This window comes from Lygodium microphyllum, chromosome 24 (assembly GCF_053477565.2).
Source record: "Lygodium microphyllum isolate KBCC chromosome 24, Lygodium_microphyllum_v1.1.10, whole genome shotgun sequence".
Lineage (NCBI taxonomy): Eukaryota > Viridiplantae > Streptophyta > Polypodiopsida > Schizaeales > Lygodiaceae > Lygodium > Lygodium microphyllum.
In genome coordinates this window covers 80,831,403-80,846,733 of record NC_141158.1, presented here as the reverse complement: position 1 = coordinate 80,846,733, position 15,331 = coordinate 80,831,403, and the positions used below count along the sequence as shown (strand labels likewise).

At 42.2% G+C, this 15,331-nt stretch overlaps 1 protein-coding gene across 5 annotated transcripts; it reads left to right on the top strand.

Moving 5' to 3' along the window:
• Positions 1-754: 754 nt before the first annotated feature.
• On the top strand, positions 755-15,127 carry LOC148015289 (uncharacterized). Of its 5 annotated transcripts, XM_087665085.1 has the most exons (13): positions 758-1,002; positions 1,093-1,225; positions 1,304-1,366; positions 12,386-12,430; positions 12,509-12,571; positions 12,803-13,317; positions 13,415-13,465; positions 13,554-13,599; positions 13,706-13,819; positions 14,001-14,114; positions 14,209-14,300; positions 14,382-14,535; positions 14,681-15,127. In XM_087665085.1, the coding sequence occupies exons 1-13, from the start codon at positions 911-913 to the stop codon at positions 14,987-14,989; spliced, it is 1,791 nt and encodes a 596-aa protein (XP_087521211.1). In that variant the 5' UTR covers positions 758-910; the 3' UTR covers positions 14,990-15,127. The 5 variants fall into 5 exon arrangements, with proteins under 5 accessions (XP_087521214.1, XP_087521212.1, XP_087521211.1 ...); XM_087665083.1 differs by having other exon boundaries at positions 12,803-13,467; XM_087665088.1 differs by lacking the exon at positions 14,681-15,127 and having other exon boundaries at positions 755-1,002; positions 12,803-13,467; positions 14,368-14,524.
• Positions 15,128-15,331: the final 204 nt, after the last annotated feature.

Below are 15,331 nucleotides of genomic sequence, written 5' to 3'. Positions count from 1 at the left end.
TCAAATTCTCTCTCTTATTCTTCTTCTTTTCTCTCTCTCTCCCTCTCTCTTATCTTCTTTTGTTTTTGCTCTTTGCATATATATATATATATATCTCTCTCTCTCTCTTTATTTTATTTAAAAAGATTCTCTTTTTTTTCTTTTCTCTTTCTTTTAAATTTTATCTTTTCTTTCTCTATAAATCTTTTTTTGATTTTCTCTCTATGTTTGATTTAATTAAAGGAGAGAGAGAGAGAGAGAGAGAGAACCTAGGCCCTACACATGAGAGAGAGGGGGAGGAGGGGAGAATAATTTAATTAAAAATGGAATGGGAAAAAGAAAGAGAGAGATTATAAGTGAGAGAGAGGGGATGAGGTTTTAATTTAAAAAAGGGAGATGCGGATGAGGGAAAGATTTTAATGAAAAAAAGTAAGGGGAAGAGAAAATGAGATATTGCAGGTGAGAAAGAGAGGAGAGGAGGGGGTTTTGATTGAAAAATGGAGGTTTGAAAAAGGTGATAGGTTCGGGAATCCCTTTGGAGATTCGGGGCTTTTCGAACCTATAGCTAAAATAATATAGTAATAAAAAGTAAGATATAAAAAATATACAAATGTTTGACTTATATAATAAAACTTATAGTCAGCATCTAAACATTTGTATATAGTTTCAATAGCTTTAAAAAATACATCTTTATATGCGGAACACACTATCTATTATTTAGGAAACATATTATTTAATTTTTGTAAGGAAAGAGAAGCAGCTACAAAAATGTAAAGCGAACTAACCATGGCCTTATTAGCTTTGCAACCGCGCCAAGGTGGCTTGCCAGTCAGTTTGTTTAACGATTCTTGTGGATGGGGTCTAAACTGCATACATTTACCACTTCTATAAGAAGTGAGAGCCTCTACTTTACAGGGAGAAGCCAAAGTCCATGGCAGCTGATGGTTGTGCTTTGGAGCCTGTCAGGGACCAATGCCAGAAGCTGTGGCAGGAATGGGAGGGGTTGATGCTCAATGCGCAGAGGTAATCTCTCCTTAATCTAGGTTAGAGCCAGTCTCGTCCAGGCTCCCAAGCTATTATTAGGTCTAATTCAAACACTTTTGCGGGTTGCAGTGCCACCAGCACCATGTTTTCCTCTCTTCGATCCCGAGAAGAAGCTCTCGCTGTGGAGAGAGCAGGGGTCCACGCCCTCCGACAGGATGTCGACACCCTGCGCAGTTCCTTTATACATCAAATGCAGGAACAGGTTTTGGCACCCTATCCATGCCTTCTTCGACATTCTTTCTGTTTGTTTCAGTTGCTCAGAAGGGCTTCCATCTTTCAGGAAAAGAAGGTCCTCAGCGAGAAAGATTTCGCTATCAGAGTCAGCAAGACATGGGAAAACCAGGTGCATTTCTCTATAAAAGAGGACTTAGATTGGCCAAACCTAGGTTAAAGAGGAAAGAAAGAGAAAGAAAGAAAAACAGCCATGTGATACAATGTCAATTGCATGGATATAGAGCGGAGATTGGCCCAGCTGCTGATGCACTCCCTTATGAGCGTATAGGGCTTTGTGGAGTACATGCAGTTGCTAGTAGTTTGTCTGCCCAGAATGATGGGCCATTGTTATTTCGCGTCGAAGGGGTACTTAAAAGGTCACTCTTGATTCTATGGGGTTTGATATTCAGCATTAGAATGTGTATATAGTGGATAAGCAACAAGTCATTTAATGCTGGTCGGCCAGCATAAAATGCCCAAATAATAATCATAATGGCCACAATTAAATGCCTAAATATCTTAGTAATGTTCGGCATAACTCACATGAGTTGATTAGACTGCTAACAGGAAGGGAACATTGTGTTAGAATGACCCAAACAATGTGAGCAAAAAAAATATTGTGTTAAAAGAACACAAATCAATGAGAGAGAGAAAAAGCGAGGGATCAAGCTACCAATAGCTGATGCATAAGGTATCTTGGCCGTTTCACCCTTTCCGTCATCAGATGTAGGGCTGTCATCTGTACTAAGTTTCACATATGGAGGCAATGGCATACCAATGGCTTTCCTTGTAACCAACCTTCCTTCAGTGGATGGGTGGTAAATCCTTGATTACAACTTAATTACAGCAGCAAACAATAAATGCAAATCTGAAAATACAAATTTACCTATTGATCTTGGACAATGTACACCCGATTGGCCCTAAAATTGGCGCCACTTTGGTATTTTTTTAGCTTTATTGAGAAAAAAGTTGATTTACAATGGGATTCTCTCGATCCCCTTTGCAATCCAAACTCTCCTTACTGTCCAAAGTGACCAACAAGTTTTCAATCTGATTTGTCTTTTGATTCGGGCACAGAATTTACCTTTATCCACTTCATAGACGATGGAAATGCCCCAAATTCAATGGTTGGCTAGTCCTCCACTAGAATTTAGCTAAAATTCACCTTTAGCCATGAAAAATCCAAGTCTTGGAGCTTTCAATTTTTGTTACGCTTCCCGTTTCTGCTACTAAATTTTTTAATTTTTGTTGTAAATTAGAGTTTACAACAGAGAAATTTGTAATTTCTCAGCCTCCAAGGGTCCAAATGTTGAGATCTTTGGAGCAAGGTTGTGAAATGCTTGGGAGATGAGAGAGAAAGCTGTAGAGAGAGAAAATTCAGAGTTTTGTCACAAAAGGAATGACTGAAAATCAGTCAAATGCAGCTGTTGCCCTGCCATAACAGCATGCAGATGCAAAGAACTGAAGAAAATCAGTCATTTATTGTTGTTGCCCTGTCTCAACAGCTTGTAGATGCTGTCACCTCTGCTGTTGATTGGTCTTCTTCAGCCCTTAGCTATCTTAAAAGGTTCTCCAAAGTAGATTATCTACTTAAGTGTTTAGACTTTAGACTTTAGTACTCAATATTTAGGGGTTGAGTAGCTAGCTATATCCTGCTAGCACTTTATTTATATGTTTAAGTTTTGTAGTTATCCATTGAAAATTGATTATGAGTGTTAACTTGTCACATGAGTCACGATACATGTACTTAGTATTGTTCACAACTTATTTGGACTTTGTTATTAAAATTTAATCGCCTTGCTATGGAGCATGGTCCCTTGGGCTATTTATATCATGTTATTAGTATAAACTACATGTTACTTTGATGATGTAGATTCTAAATTTCAAAGTTAAGGCAAAATTTTGTTCATTTCTAAGTATATATTGAAATTCTTAATGTTGTTTAGTCCCCTGTTCCTTATGTCTTTTTTTTGTTGTCTTGGTCCCTATCTCTGTCATGTCCTTGCCCTCATCTCTTATAACTTGTGACTATGGCAGACTACCTATAAATAGGTAAAATGAGATCACAATTGGTACGCAAGTGGTTAGGTCCAAAATGTGGGTATCTAAGAAAACTTGCCCAACCGATCAAACTAGTCACAGTTTCCAAAATGAAATGCATTGATGTACCCTTCATCTTAAGTGTGTAAAACACATAAAATGACAAACAATCATAATGTTAGAGCTTCTAATGTCCTTGTTTGACTTAGACTGAGGCTTATAGGTAGAAGGTGACTATTCAAGAGACATATGTTTGTTAACAAATTGAACTGAGAACATTTGCATGTGGGTCAGTTTCCATGTGGATGTGCAATCTTCCCTTTAGATCAGCTGTAATTTCTAAAATTGTAAAAGCTGCTTTGATCATTGAGCATCCAATTGAGGCTAGGAAATCCTAAATTCAACAAAAATTAGGGTTTATGAGAACACGTTCAATTATGTCCTCTTCAATTCTGTTGAGAGGAATTGAGAACCAAATAGAGGAGAGAGGAAATTAGCTTGAGAGAGAATTTTTCAAACAGTAACTTTGGTGGCAATTCTGATGGCGTTAACAACTTCGAAAGAGGGTAAAACTCTAGTGCGGCAGAAAATGAAGGTGGCATGCCCACCTCTTTTATGGATCCTTATAGTCTAGTGATAATAGAAATTGTTTGATCATGTTGTAAATGATATAGATAACCCCATGACTAGATCAATCTTGAAGGATTATAATCAACCATTATAACCAACCTAGATGGTACTATGTGTGCTTATAAATTATAGTAAGCTCATTCTCTTAGAAAGACACAATGAGGTTAGTCATCTTGGTATCATCAATGTAAATCGTGTTGGTCTATTCTCTTGATAAAGGAGCTTTGCATGAGCTTATGTATTATGAACAAAAGAATAGTTCTAAAAGTTAGAGTAAGCCAGAGACCAAGTCCTAGGGTTATCTTCAAACAAGAAATGAGTATAAGAAATTGCTTAGGGCCAAACATCAATATGAATTTGTATTTGAACAACTTTTAAGTGTTGACGATAACTGTGTTCATTTCTAAGAAGGCTATATCCTTGGAAAAGTGAATGTTGTACAGTGTACTTTCCTCACAAGACATTCAAAGGAAACTGTTTTGGTATTGATCGACATGTTTTAAGATACATTTTGTTGTGTGGAAAATAAATTATTTTCTTAGATAGCTATAACTTTTCCCAATGTCACCCACTGCATAGGTATCAAGTCATCACTGTGACTTAATTGACTTGTGCTTCATATGTGCACAACTTAATAATACCAAGGCTAAGCATTAAAAAATGCATGTCCTTGTGATAGTCCACTATCCTTGTTCATGCTCGCATAAATTGCATTGAGATCTAGTATTAGTGTGCTTAGGAGTCTATCCAGTATTGAAGCTTGGAGTTGATGTATTATCCTATGAAAGACGAGCCATTACCTTTATTTCTTTCTCATTTGTGCTTGTTGGGATTTCATGTATGCATAGGATCTGAGATAAGGTGTTAGGGGTTGTGAAGAAAACTGCTAGGGTTTGCACCGAGGACACAGAGTGTATGATCACGATAGAAACACAAAGAGACAGACGCAGACATGGAGGGCAAAACTCAAATCCTAAATGCAAAACTCAAAAACTCAAATCCTAAACGCAAAACTCAAAACTCAAATAAAGAAACTCAAATACAAACAGAAGAAGGAAGAGAGAGAACACAACTTTGAAGTGAATGAATGCTGTAAATAAATGTAAGAGTGTACATTGTGCTCAAGGGCAAAGCAACGTCGGAGTCTAACGTCCACCGGGGACGGATCCCAAATGTGTGACCACCGATCGGAGTGTAGGAATGCTGAATAGTGAATGACAGCAGGCTGGTCACCAAAACGCAGTAATCTGGAGGCTGGAAACTGGTAAACGCAACAGTGTACCACCGATCAAAGGATGGAAACTGTGCACAGCCTGCTGTAACAAGCAGGCTGAAACAGTGTCTGATATGGCTAGCGATGAAGGGATAATCAGATCGCAGCAAATGATGATGTCGCCAGCAGTTGACGTTAGCATGGATGAAGCGGTAGGAGCAAACACGGATGGAGTGGCAGTAGTCTCGAGGGCTGTACAACCATGTGAGAGGAGGCTGATAGCTGAAATGTGCACATGGAGTGAGAAACCTGCACAGAGGGAATGAGGTTGAATGGTGGCAGCTTGTCTATTTATAGATATGGAAGGGCGCCCCAAAAATTAGGGCTTCTACTAAACTCTCTCGAACCGCTATCCGTTTTAGGGTTTCCACTGAACTCTCTCGAACCGCTCCTTGTTTTAGGGTTTTACTCTAAAAGAGCATTTTTTTGTGTGTTTTGGGTCTGTTTAAGAGGCTAATCAGCAAGTAATGTATGTTTTAGCTCAACACCTCCTCTCAGGCCCAAAACTGAGCCGAAAGGTTAGGTTAGCCATTGCGATGTTTATTGACCCCAAGGCATTCCACCCCAAAGCAGCCAGGGCATCGGACAAAGGGTGCACGTCAGTTGTCGAGTGACCTACTAAGACTACAGAGGCGATGGTTATCTTACCAAGGAAATCCAAGTAGTCACCCCAAAGAGGACAGGGCATCGGACAAAGGGTGCCCCAAGGCGTCCCACCCCAAAGCAACCAGGGCATGGACAAAGGGTGCACGTCGGTTGTCGAGTGGCCTACCAAGACTACAGAGGCGATGGTTATCTTACCAAGGAAATTCAAGTAGTCATCCCAGAGAGGACAGGGCATGGGACAAAGGGTGCACGTCGGCTGCCAAATGGCCTACCAAGCCCTATAAAGGCGGATGGAACTATATGGAGTTTTTTTTTGTTTTTTGTTTTTTTTTGAGTAAGTGAGGTAAATTTTATGGGATGCGGCCGATTGAGTAAAAGTGACCCAGAAGACGGGAGTTAGGAGGGTACACCCAACACATCACATAACAACACAAGCTAACCCATTCACTCAGGGTGTCGATGACAAGGGAACATAGGTGATGAGGTATCCATGTGATGAAGGAGGATGGTGGTGTGGTAACAACAGCCGTTGGTGGAAACAACTTAGGATTTGCTCAAGTGGTGCTCTGGGCAAAGTATGCTACATGCCGAAGAATGCTCAGGCAGCAGGTGCCACTTGGACAATGTCCCTTGTGGGGAAATCGTTTACTTGCCCAAGCGCCCTAGTACAAAGATGATGAAATCATGCAATGCAAAGGGTAAGGTACAACAGGGGGGAGAAGCCGATGTCGAAGACAAAGTGTTGAAGCCTGTAGAATACCAAGAAGGGTAGGAACCCCCTCTCAACCTGCATGTAGAGGCTGAAGAAGAAAGAGGAGCTTGATGTCGGTCTTCATATGGTGCCGAGAACCATAAGGAATAAAAGAAGATGAAGTGGATGAAGCACCCCGCTAAAAGAGCAAGGTAGAAGTCACCGCCATGATAGCATCAAGAGAGATGTTGCATGATCTGCCTCGGGAGGAGAAAGTGCCATGTTGGAAGAAGAGCAAGCACTCCTAGGATGATGAAACCATGAAAGGAACGATCCGCATCTCCATGTCTCTAGCCCAGATAGGACCAAAGCAATTTGCAAAGTTGCCCTGCAATAAAAGACAAAACCCTGCAAAAGAGATGAGAATTTGCAAACACAGAGGTTAGTCGTGAGATGCTCCAAAGCAAAACATAACAGAAAGAAAATCTAACTCAAAAGAAATGCAATGAATGTGTATGTTTGTGAGTAAATGCAACGGAAGACAAAAGAATGGAAAAGCTAAGGACAATGAATCCTAGGGGCCCGACTCTAAGAGTGAGAAAAATGAATGCTAGATTGACCTAGGGTATCCAAAAGGACCTAGACACATGCTAGTCTAAGAAGGTGGCAACCATCGCGTACATCCAGTAGCAGGGCGCTGCCAAGGGAATGCCTGACGAGGTGGGGAGGAAGGTGAGATAGATGCATGAAGTGCAACGGAATCAAAACCTGCAGACCAATCAACCAATCCCTCAGGGGTAGTGAAGGAGATGGGCTGCTGAGGCTGTACTCGAGCCACATGTCCAGCAACAACAACGGGTGCTGAAGGAGCAGATGAAGCAGGAGCGGAAGGCATAGCCCCACTGGATTGTGCAGTCGCAGCGGTCTGTTGAGGCTTTTTAGGTGGAAGACCTTGGAACTTGGAGCGACACTCCTCGTCCACATGGCGTGCTCTCTGGCAATGTGTGCAAAACCGGTTTTTCTTAGGGAGTTGCTACCAGATAGGTCTAGATTCTTTGGTTCCATCTGAGGAAGAGGAGCCACCCTTTGATTGGCTTGCCTTCACATCTTGCGAGTTCTTGCCACTGGTGGTTTTCCCTCTCTCGAAGAGGCAACCAACCCCCTCTGCTCGGAATAAGGCTGGAATGAGGATTTCTTGTGGACTCGATCATGTAGCCTCGCGTAACACAAGAACTAGCACTCAAACTCGTAGAAGGTTGGCAATCTAGGTTGGGAGATGATGTGTTGAATGAAATTGAAGTACTTTCTGGGCAACTTATTCAAGAAGAATGTAACCTGATCATCATGTGGCTTTGGAGAGCCAATAGTGGTGAACTCGGTAGGTAACCGCCTATATTCAGCCAGCTTGACTTTCAGATCATCCCCTTTCCTAATAGGGAACTCTTGAAGCTCAAAGTCGAGATTGATGCGCCGAGTATGATCACGAGCCGCATACGTGTTGAGAAGGTGAAACCAGCCTTCCTTCTTGGAATGGGTGGTGATAACTTGATTTAAGAGTTAATTACAGCAATAAATAAATGCACATAAAATGAAATACACACTTTACCATGACATTCTTGGACAGTAGACTCCCTGTTGGCCCCAAAACTGGCGCCCCTTGTGGTAATTGCTCTTGCTGTCATACATGACCAACAAGCCTTTTGGGTCATTTGCCCCTTGATTCACCCAGGACTTCTCCTCCAATTTGACCCTTGGCTGGCCAAATGTTGCCCCAAATCAATTCAAGATGGGTTGGCTCCTGAAATCCCTTGATAATCTTCAATTATCAGTTGTTGATTTCAATCTCTTGAGCCTTCAATCTTTGGCACGGATCCCAAGGTGGCTGCTAAACCCTAATTTCTGCTTTAAATTAGGGTTTACTGCAGAAATTACAGATCAGCCCACCAAAAATGGCTAAGATCTCCTCCGAACGGCTAAGAATTGCTGAGAATGGTTGAGCATAGGCTGAAGGAGATGAGAGAATGCTGTAGAGAGAAAATTCTGAGATTTGTCGCGAAGAACTGATCAAAATCTGTTGCTGCCCTGCTGTACCTGCCCCAAACAGATGCACCAACAACAATAGGAGCATCAGAGACTGTGATCTTCAGGAGAAATTGCATCAGCAGCAATTGCCAACTTCCCAAGGTCAAGAATATGCAATCTCCATCACCAAAATGGTCTCCAATGGCTGGGAAATGGCCCCAAAAGTTGGCAGCAACAGTCCAACAGCTCTTTCCAACAGGTCCAAAATGAAAAAACAAGATTTCTCTCTCCCTTTTGCCTTTGATACCCATCTTTTTCACTGGGTCCTTCGGGCTTCAATTGTGAAAAAGTAGCTTGCACCTCACATATGCAACACATGTGGATCTTTTAATTGCACATTTGATTAATCCTTTAATCAAATGTCAATTAAACATAAGCAAAGCATCAAATTTTCACGTCCTCATGACAGAAGGTGACTCCAACACTCTGACGCTAGCGGGAAGTGTTGCAATTGAGAGTGAAACTCAGGAAGCAATCCCTGCATCAGCTCAACATTGGTTGTAGTATTGCGGGCTCTCCATTGACGGATGTAATCAGGGTGAGCTAGTCAAGGGTCCGGCATAGGCTTGAGACCAATGACGAGGTCCCAAAGACCCTGAGACTCAAGCACGTGTTGCATGAATTTAGACCAAGTGGTGAAATTTGACCCGTTAAAACGTATCTTATCCATGAAGGCATTCTTGGCTGTTGCAACAGGAGTGGTAGTGCTCGGAGATGGTTAGTGTGAAAAAGTGTAGTGGGGGTAGGATGGGGGAGTGGAGTACACTTGGGAATGGGCCCCAGAGTGCCCACCAGACATGCAGGTAGTGTGCAAGGTGGATCCATAGGTAGGGATGGGCTGGCTAGGCAATGAGGCATGGACATGGTAGCCACATGAGAAACCCAAGGAGGTGGGATAGGAACACGGGGAGCAGAAGATGGGAATCCTTGCGTAGGTGTGACCCAAGGAGAGTGTAAAGACGCACCATAAGCTGAGGATGGAAACCCCTGCGTATGAGTGGTCATGTGAGATGTGAAGCTGGGGATAGTGAGGGGGATGCCCATCACAGTTGATCCAGGAGTTATGGGTGTGCTCATTTGCTGAAAGGTGAGAGGCACTGTGTTAAAGGGTGGCATTTCCCCTAATGAAGTACTATGGTGCAAGGAGGTAGAGAATGGGGTGGAGAAGGAAAAGGTGCTAGGAGCGGAGATAGAAGATCCAACCCCTAGGGTGTGTGATGCAAATGTGGAGTGTAATCCAAGGTTTTGGAAAGATGATGAGAGGTGACCAGGTGTGATATAGAAGAGGGTGGGATGGGAGGGAAGTGAGAAGTGTGTGTGATATGCTCAAATGAAACAGAAGCTGTAGATGTACTTGAATTCCGTCTGCTTCGTGAGCCCCCTCTATTGAAGTTCACATGTGCAAAGCCATCTGGATCCTGTGCCTCAAAAGAATAAACAGGCAAGGGCTTTGATTCATGCAACACAAAAGAATTGTACAAACCTGACATTGGACCTGGTTGAGATGATGAAGATGGATCGCTAGACGTTTCGAATGCCGTATGTCCTCCATGATCGGAGAGGTGGCCAGCCTCACTAACCGATCCAAATGTGGTAGCAAAACTGGTAGGAGTGTAAACATCACCGTACTTGTTGTGATAGTACTCCTCAAAGTCTTCCTCTGTCGCGTTAGTGAAATCTGGAATAGGAGTAGAAGAAGGTGAAGGTAAAAGTGGAGTGTCGTCCTCATCCAGTCCATAATGCTATCTCAGGGCCTCCGATGATGGAGAAGCTTGATAAGACATCATAGGAACTAGAGAAGAAGGTGTTTGGGACATTGTGATTCGGTTACGAGTTGTATTGTGTGTCTCGCACAAAGACTGGCTCTCCACAATATCTGCAAGATACTCTTTACAAGAGCACCGGCTCTGATACCATGTGAAGAAAACTGCTAGGATTTGCATTGAGGACACACAGAGTGCACGACCACGACAGAAACACAAAGAGATAGATGCAGACATAGAGCGCAAAACTCAAACCCTAAACGCAAAACTCAAAACTCAAATACAGAAACTCAAACACAAACAAAAGAAGGGAGAGAGAGAACGCAACTCTAAAGTGAATGAATGCTGTAAATAAATGTAAGAGTGTACAGTGTGCTCAAGGGCAAAGCAATGTCGGAGTGTGACGTCTACCGGAGACGGATCCCAAGTCTGTGACCACGAGTGTAGGAGTGTTGAATAGTGAATGGCAGCAGGCTGGTCACCAAAACGCAGCAGTTTGGAGGTTGGAAATTGGTAAATGCAATAGTGTACCACCGATCAGAAGCTGGAAACTGTGCACAGTCTGCTGTAAACAGCAGGCTGAAACAGTGTCTGATGTGGCTGGCGATGATTGGATGATCAAATCGCAGCAGATGATGATGTCGCCAGCATTTGACGTCAGCATGGATGAGGGCTCCAGCATTAGGAGCAAACACGGACGGAGTGGCAGCAGTCTCAAGGGCTGGACAGCCATGTGGGAGGAGGCTGATGGCTGAAATCTGCACATGCAGTGAGAAACCTGCATAGACGGAATGAGGCTGAATGGGGGCAGCCTGTCTATTTATAGATGTGGAAGGGCGCCCCAAAAATTAGGGTTTCCACTAAACTCTCTCGAACCGCTCCCTATTTTAGGGTTTCCACTGAATTCTCTCGAACCGCTCCCCGTTTTAGGGTTTTACTCTAAAAGAGCATTTTCTGGTGTGTTTTGGGGCTGGTTAAGAGGCTAATCAGCAAGTAATGCATGTTTTAGCTCAATAGGGGTCAAGGTCCTAGTTGTGAGCCCAACATTGCATTAGTGAGGGACATGTGGAGCTTTGTCCAATGTTAAGTCACATTGGTTCATTAGGTCTTTTGTATCCCTATTCGGTCAGTGTTCTTATTTTTCGGTGCGCCCATTCTTTTGGATCCTACACACTTGTTGAGCAGTTTTAGGTTAGTTTGTCTATGTAGGTACTTCCTGTGAGTTGTTGACTCCCCATTAGTCACATGACTATTGTCACACGACTTCTTGTCTCCGACTCACTTCTGCACCCTCATCTCTAGCTGTACACTTTGTCACACGACTTCTTCTGTCTCTTTCCATTGTTTATCACCATCACCATTTTTAAAGGTGTCCTTCAGAGAATGGAAGTTGAAGCAGTTCGGTGTTTAGGAAGATCAGGGTTGGGACAGCTGATTAGCATGTGTACCAGCTTCCAGGGAGTGCAGAATCGTGATTTTGTTGGTGCTCTCTCATGGCTGTCTATAGAGAGTTTGAGGGCAGTTTTGGTTTTGTCCTTTTTTATTCTTTTCTTAGTTGTGCATTAAGGTGGTAGCACCTTAAATCCAGCCACTTAACTTGAGGGTGTTTTGATGGAGATACAGAAACTACCTGTTCAGATATGGTCGAAACAGTCCATAGAGCCCAAAAACTAACCTCACATTCATTCAGAAACTACCTGTTCAGATATGGTGGAAACAGTCCATAGAGCCCAAAAACTAACCTCACATTGAGGGTTCTATCATTTGTATTATAGAAAGAGGAGTGGCACTGTTTAGCATGTGTATGTGTAGCATATGTTCCATAACACATGAGATTGCAAGTTTAGTTATGTTATGCAATAACATTGGTAAACGTATCAGTTTTCTTGTTGGATTGGGAATTTATAATAAACCTCTTTGGTGTATGAACATACAAACAGAGAAAAATAAGCTCCTCTTTGCCTAGTCTAATTGTTTGAGTTTGCATATCCATAAAATAACCTTGTTGGAAGTCTTTGCTTGGTTGCATAGAAATTAACTATATTTATCGGTGGGTGATTGCAGCTTGCAGAAGTGAAACATATACAGTGTCAATTAGCAGACCAGTTGGTACTACTTTAGCGCTGTGAAAACTGGTTTGATTGTCATGCTATAGAGCACATGTAACACTATTTTCGATTAATGCAGGCAAACTTGAGATCACTAATTACGTCCATAAAAGGAAAGGTGGATGAGGATGCACTTGAAAATGTAAGATCAGAGCTGCAATTTTAGTTTTGTTTTGGTCATTGCTGCAAGCGAATGTGCTTTTTACTTTTTTATTTTCATTTCTTCAGTTCTAGCAGCAGTAAAGAGTTAGCAGTTACTGAAAGCTTTTTCGAAGCCGGAAAAGTCATTTGCTACACAGCTACCCTGAATTAAAAGGGAAATGGCCGAGGATGTACTGTCTTTATCGTGCTTATAAGTTGTTGTGGTATGCAGGTTAGCCCCAGCAAGGAAGCAGCTGCCAGTCATAATTCATACCATCAACCTGGAAGAGTGATAGTTTCTGCAACAAATGTTTTCAGCTCACCTTTTTTGAATTCAGCCAGTGCCCTTTTGAGTGAACCTACTTTGGGCCATCACAGGAAAGAAGCAGATGCTTCTAGATTGAGCAAAGAAAACACCAAGGATGTTTCTGAACCTGCATGTATAACAAAGCGAAGAGATGCCAAAGGAAATACAAAGAACCATGATGAGAAGGGTGAATGTGAAGGTCATATGCAAAACTCAAGTTCTAGAAGGAAACTTCCTTTTGCTGATACATGTCATGGCCTGCTGCCAGGCCAGAAACGACCGGCTGATTTTTCTACCAACAGTACAAGAGCAATAAAGACTGTATTTGTGAAGTCAGAGCCACAGGAGATGCTTGCCGCCGAAAAAGAGATTCAGAATGATTGTAAATTTAGAAGTACTGAGCTTGAAGATGAGTTGGATCACATTCTACTTTCTACGAGGTTGGAACTTCTGATAAAGAACAGGAATCTCAAGAAGGGTGACACTGCATTTGATCAAATGAGTATGCCTAAGCCATGTAATGAAAATGTTTTACAGAGGAAGGTGTTACCAGGTGGACAGCGAAGTTCTGGTTACTGCAAAAAGATGGTGTAAGCCCCAAACCTAATTTCTTGCTGTTGCCTTTTAAATGTGAGCGCTGTCTTTTAAATTAGTTTTTCTTTTGTCTAAAGCACAGGCCTATTGAGATAGCTTTGCAGGAAGATGCTCCTGGTTTGCTCGAGGTGTGACCTTTGTTTCTGATCATCTTGCCTTATGATTTGAGGATCCTTACAAAGACAATCTGTATTTTTGATTTCGATGACCTACTTCCTGAATTGGCTGAAACAGAAGCTTCAAGAGAAGGGGCTTATGGAAGATTTGGTTGTCTACAGTATTTTGAGTGAGGAAGATAGTGGGTTTTCTCATGATCATTTTATTGATCTTGAATCTATCATGAGTAAGGTATCACTTTTAATTAGCATATGATTATCTCTGTTCAATTCAACTCATATCATCCCCATGTAATTGTGTTATTGCCAGCTCAGAAGCATACATTAGTCATAGGCAATTTGGTTGGTGTTACCAGTTAGTATTGATCTGTGTTTCAGAAAGCTAAAATGTTACTGAGCACATCTACTTGCAGGTTTGGGGTACTCCCACAGGGCTTTTCAAATTTCCACAAGCCATCAAGCAGCACTTGGGTTTCAACAAAGGGCCTAGTTATTGCTTGTCATGCTTAGTCTCTTTGGTTGAACAGGCAAGCAGGAGTCAACGAGACGGTTATTTGTGATGTGACACATTTTTTAAATCACAAAGCTTAAGTTTAAGCTCTTTTTTCCCCTTTTTCTCAGACCAGGTCATTGAAACAGCGACATTGGCCAGTGGAATGGGGCTGGTGTCGGGAGCTGCAGGCATTCCTGTTTGTATTTGAGAAGCACAACCGGTAAGTTATGCTCATTAATATTCAAGACCCTTAGCTGATTGAGTACCCTTCTTATGTTTCTGAGCAGTTTGTGGATTTCAGGATTGTTTTAGAACGGCCTGAATATGGAAATGCAACTTATTTTTTCGAAATAGTACAACCTTTACCTGTCAATTGGCAAGTTAGGCGTTTGATCACGGTTTTAAGTGTCACAGCTTTAGGTAAAACAGCCCTCTTAGAGAATCGAGCTTTGCAGGTGAGTTCTAGCTTTCATTTTATGCTTATTTACCTTGAAAACAGCCCCACACATTTGAGTGCTGATGTAGACTTCTTGGCTAACTCATAAGCATTAGGCGACATCCCCTGTATATTCTGTTGACATTTTTGCCACTATTAATCAGGTGGGTGCTGACGTGACAGTGGATGAAGCTCTACTTTTGGAGGGTTATGGCTGGACTCAGAACATGGGCCTTGGTGCCTTTCTCAATTTTTGTGACCGTGTTGTGCATGACCATAAAGACGAGGATAATGCAGAGTGGCGACAAAAGATTGGTAAGTGCCTCATGGATGGCTATGATAGAGGTCGGATCACGATTGAGAAGATTCCCAAGAGACTCCAGGCACAGCTTGAATTGGTTGGGGAAGGTTGCAGCATTGTTGAGCATGAAGAAGATAAGAAACCAGACCTTGTCAACGAGTTGAACAAGTGATACTGTAATCTATTGTATATAGTGGACCTTGTATATCTGTAATTTTACCGGGTACAGGCAAATTGGGCACTCATACACTTTTATCCATCATTTCAACCACATTGATAGTGATTATCATACACATTTACCTGCTCTCAATTTTGGTATCATGTTGACCTGACAAGACTCTGACTTCGAACTCAAAGGTTATTCCACTCGACTAGTCCTTGTAAACCTGATCTAATGGACCACTCTTTCTTTCTAAAGGAATTCCTCTGATCAATCCTTCTGGATTAATTCCTCACCCTTCAATTGCAGATCACCGTTGAGTTTCCCAACGGATCTGGTCTGGCCTGTCTGCTC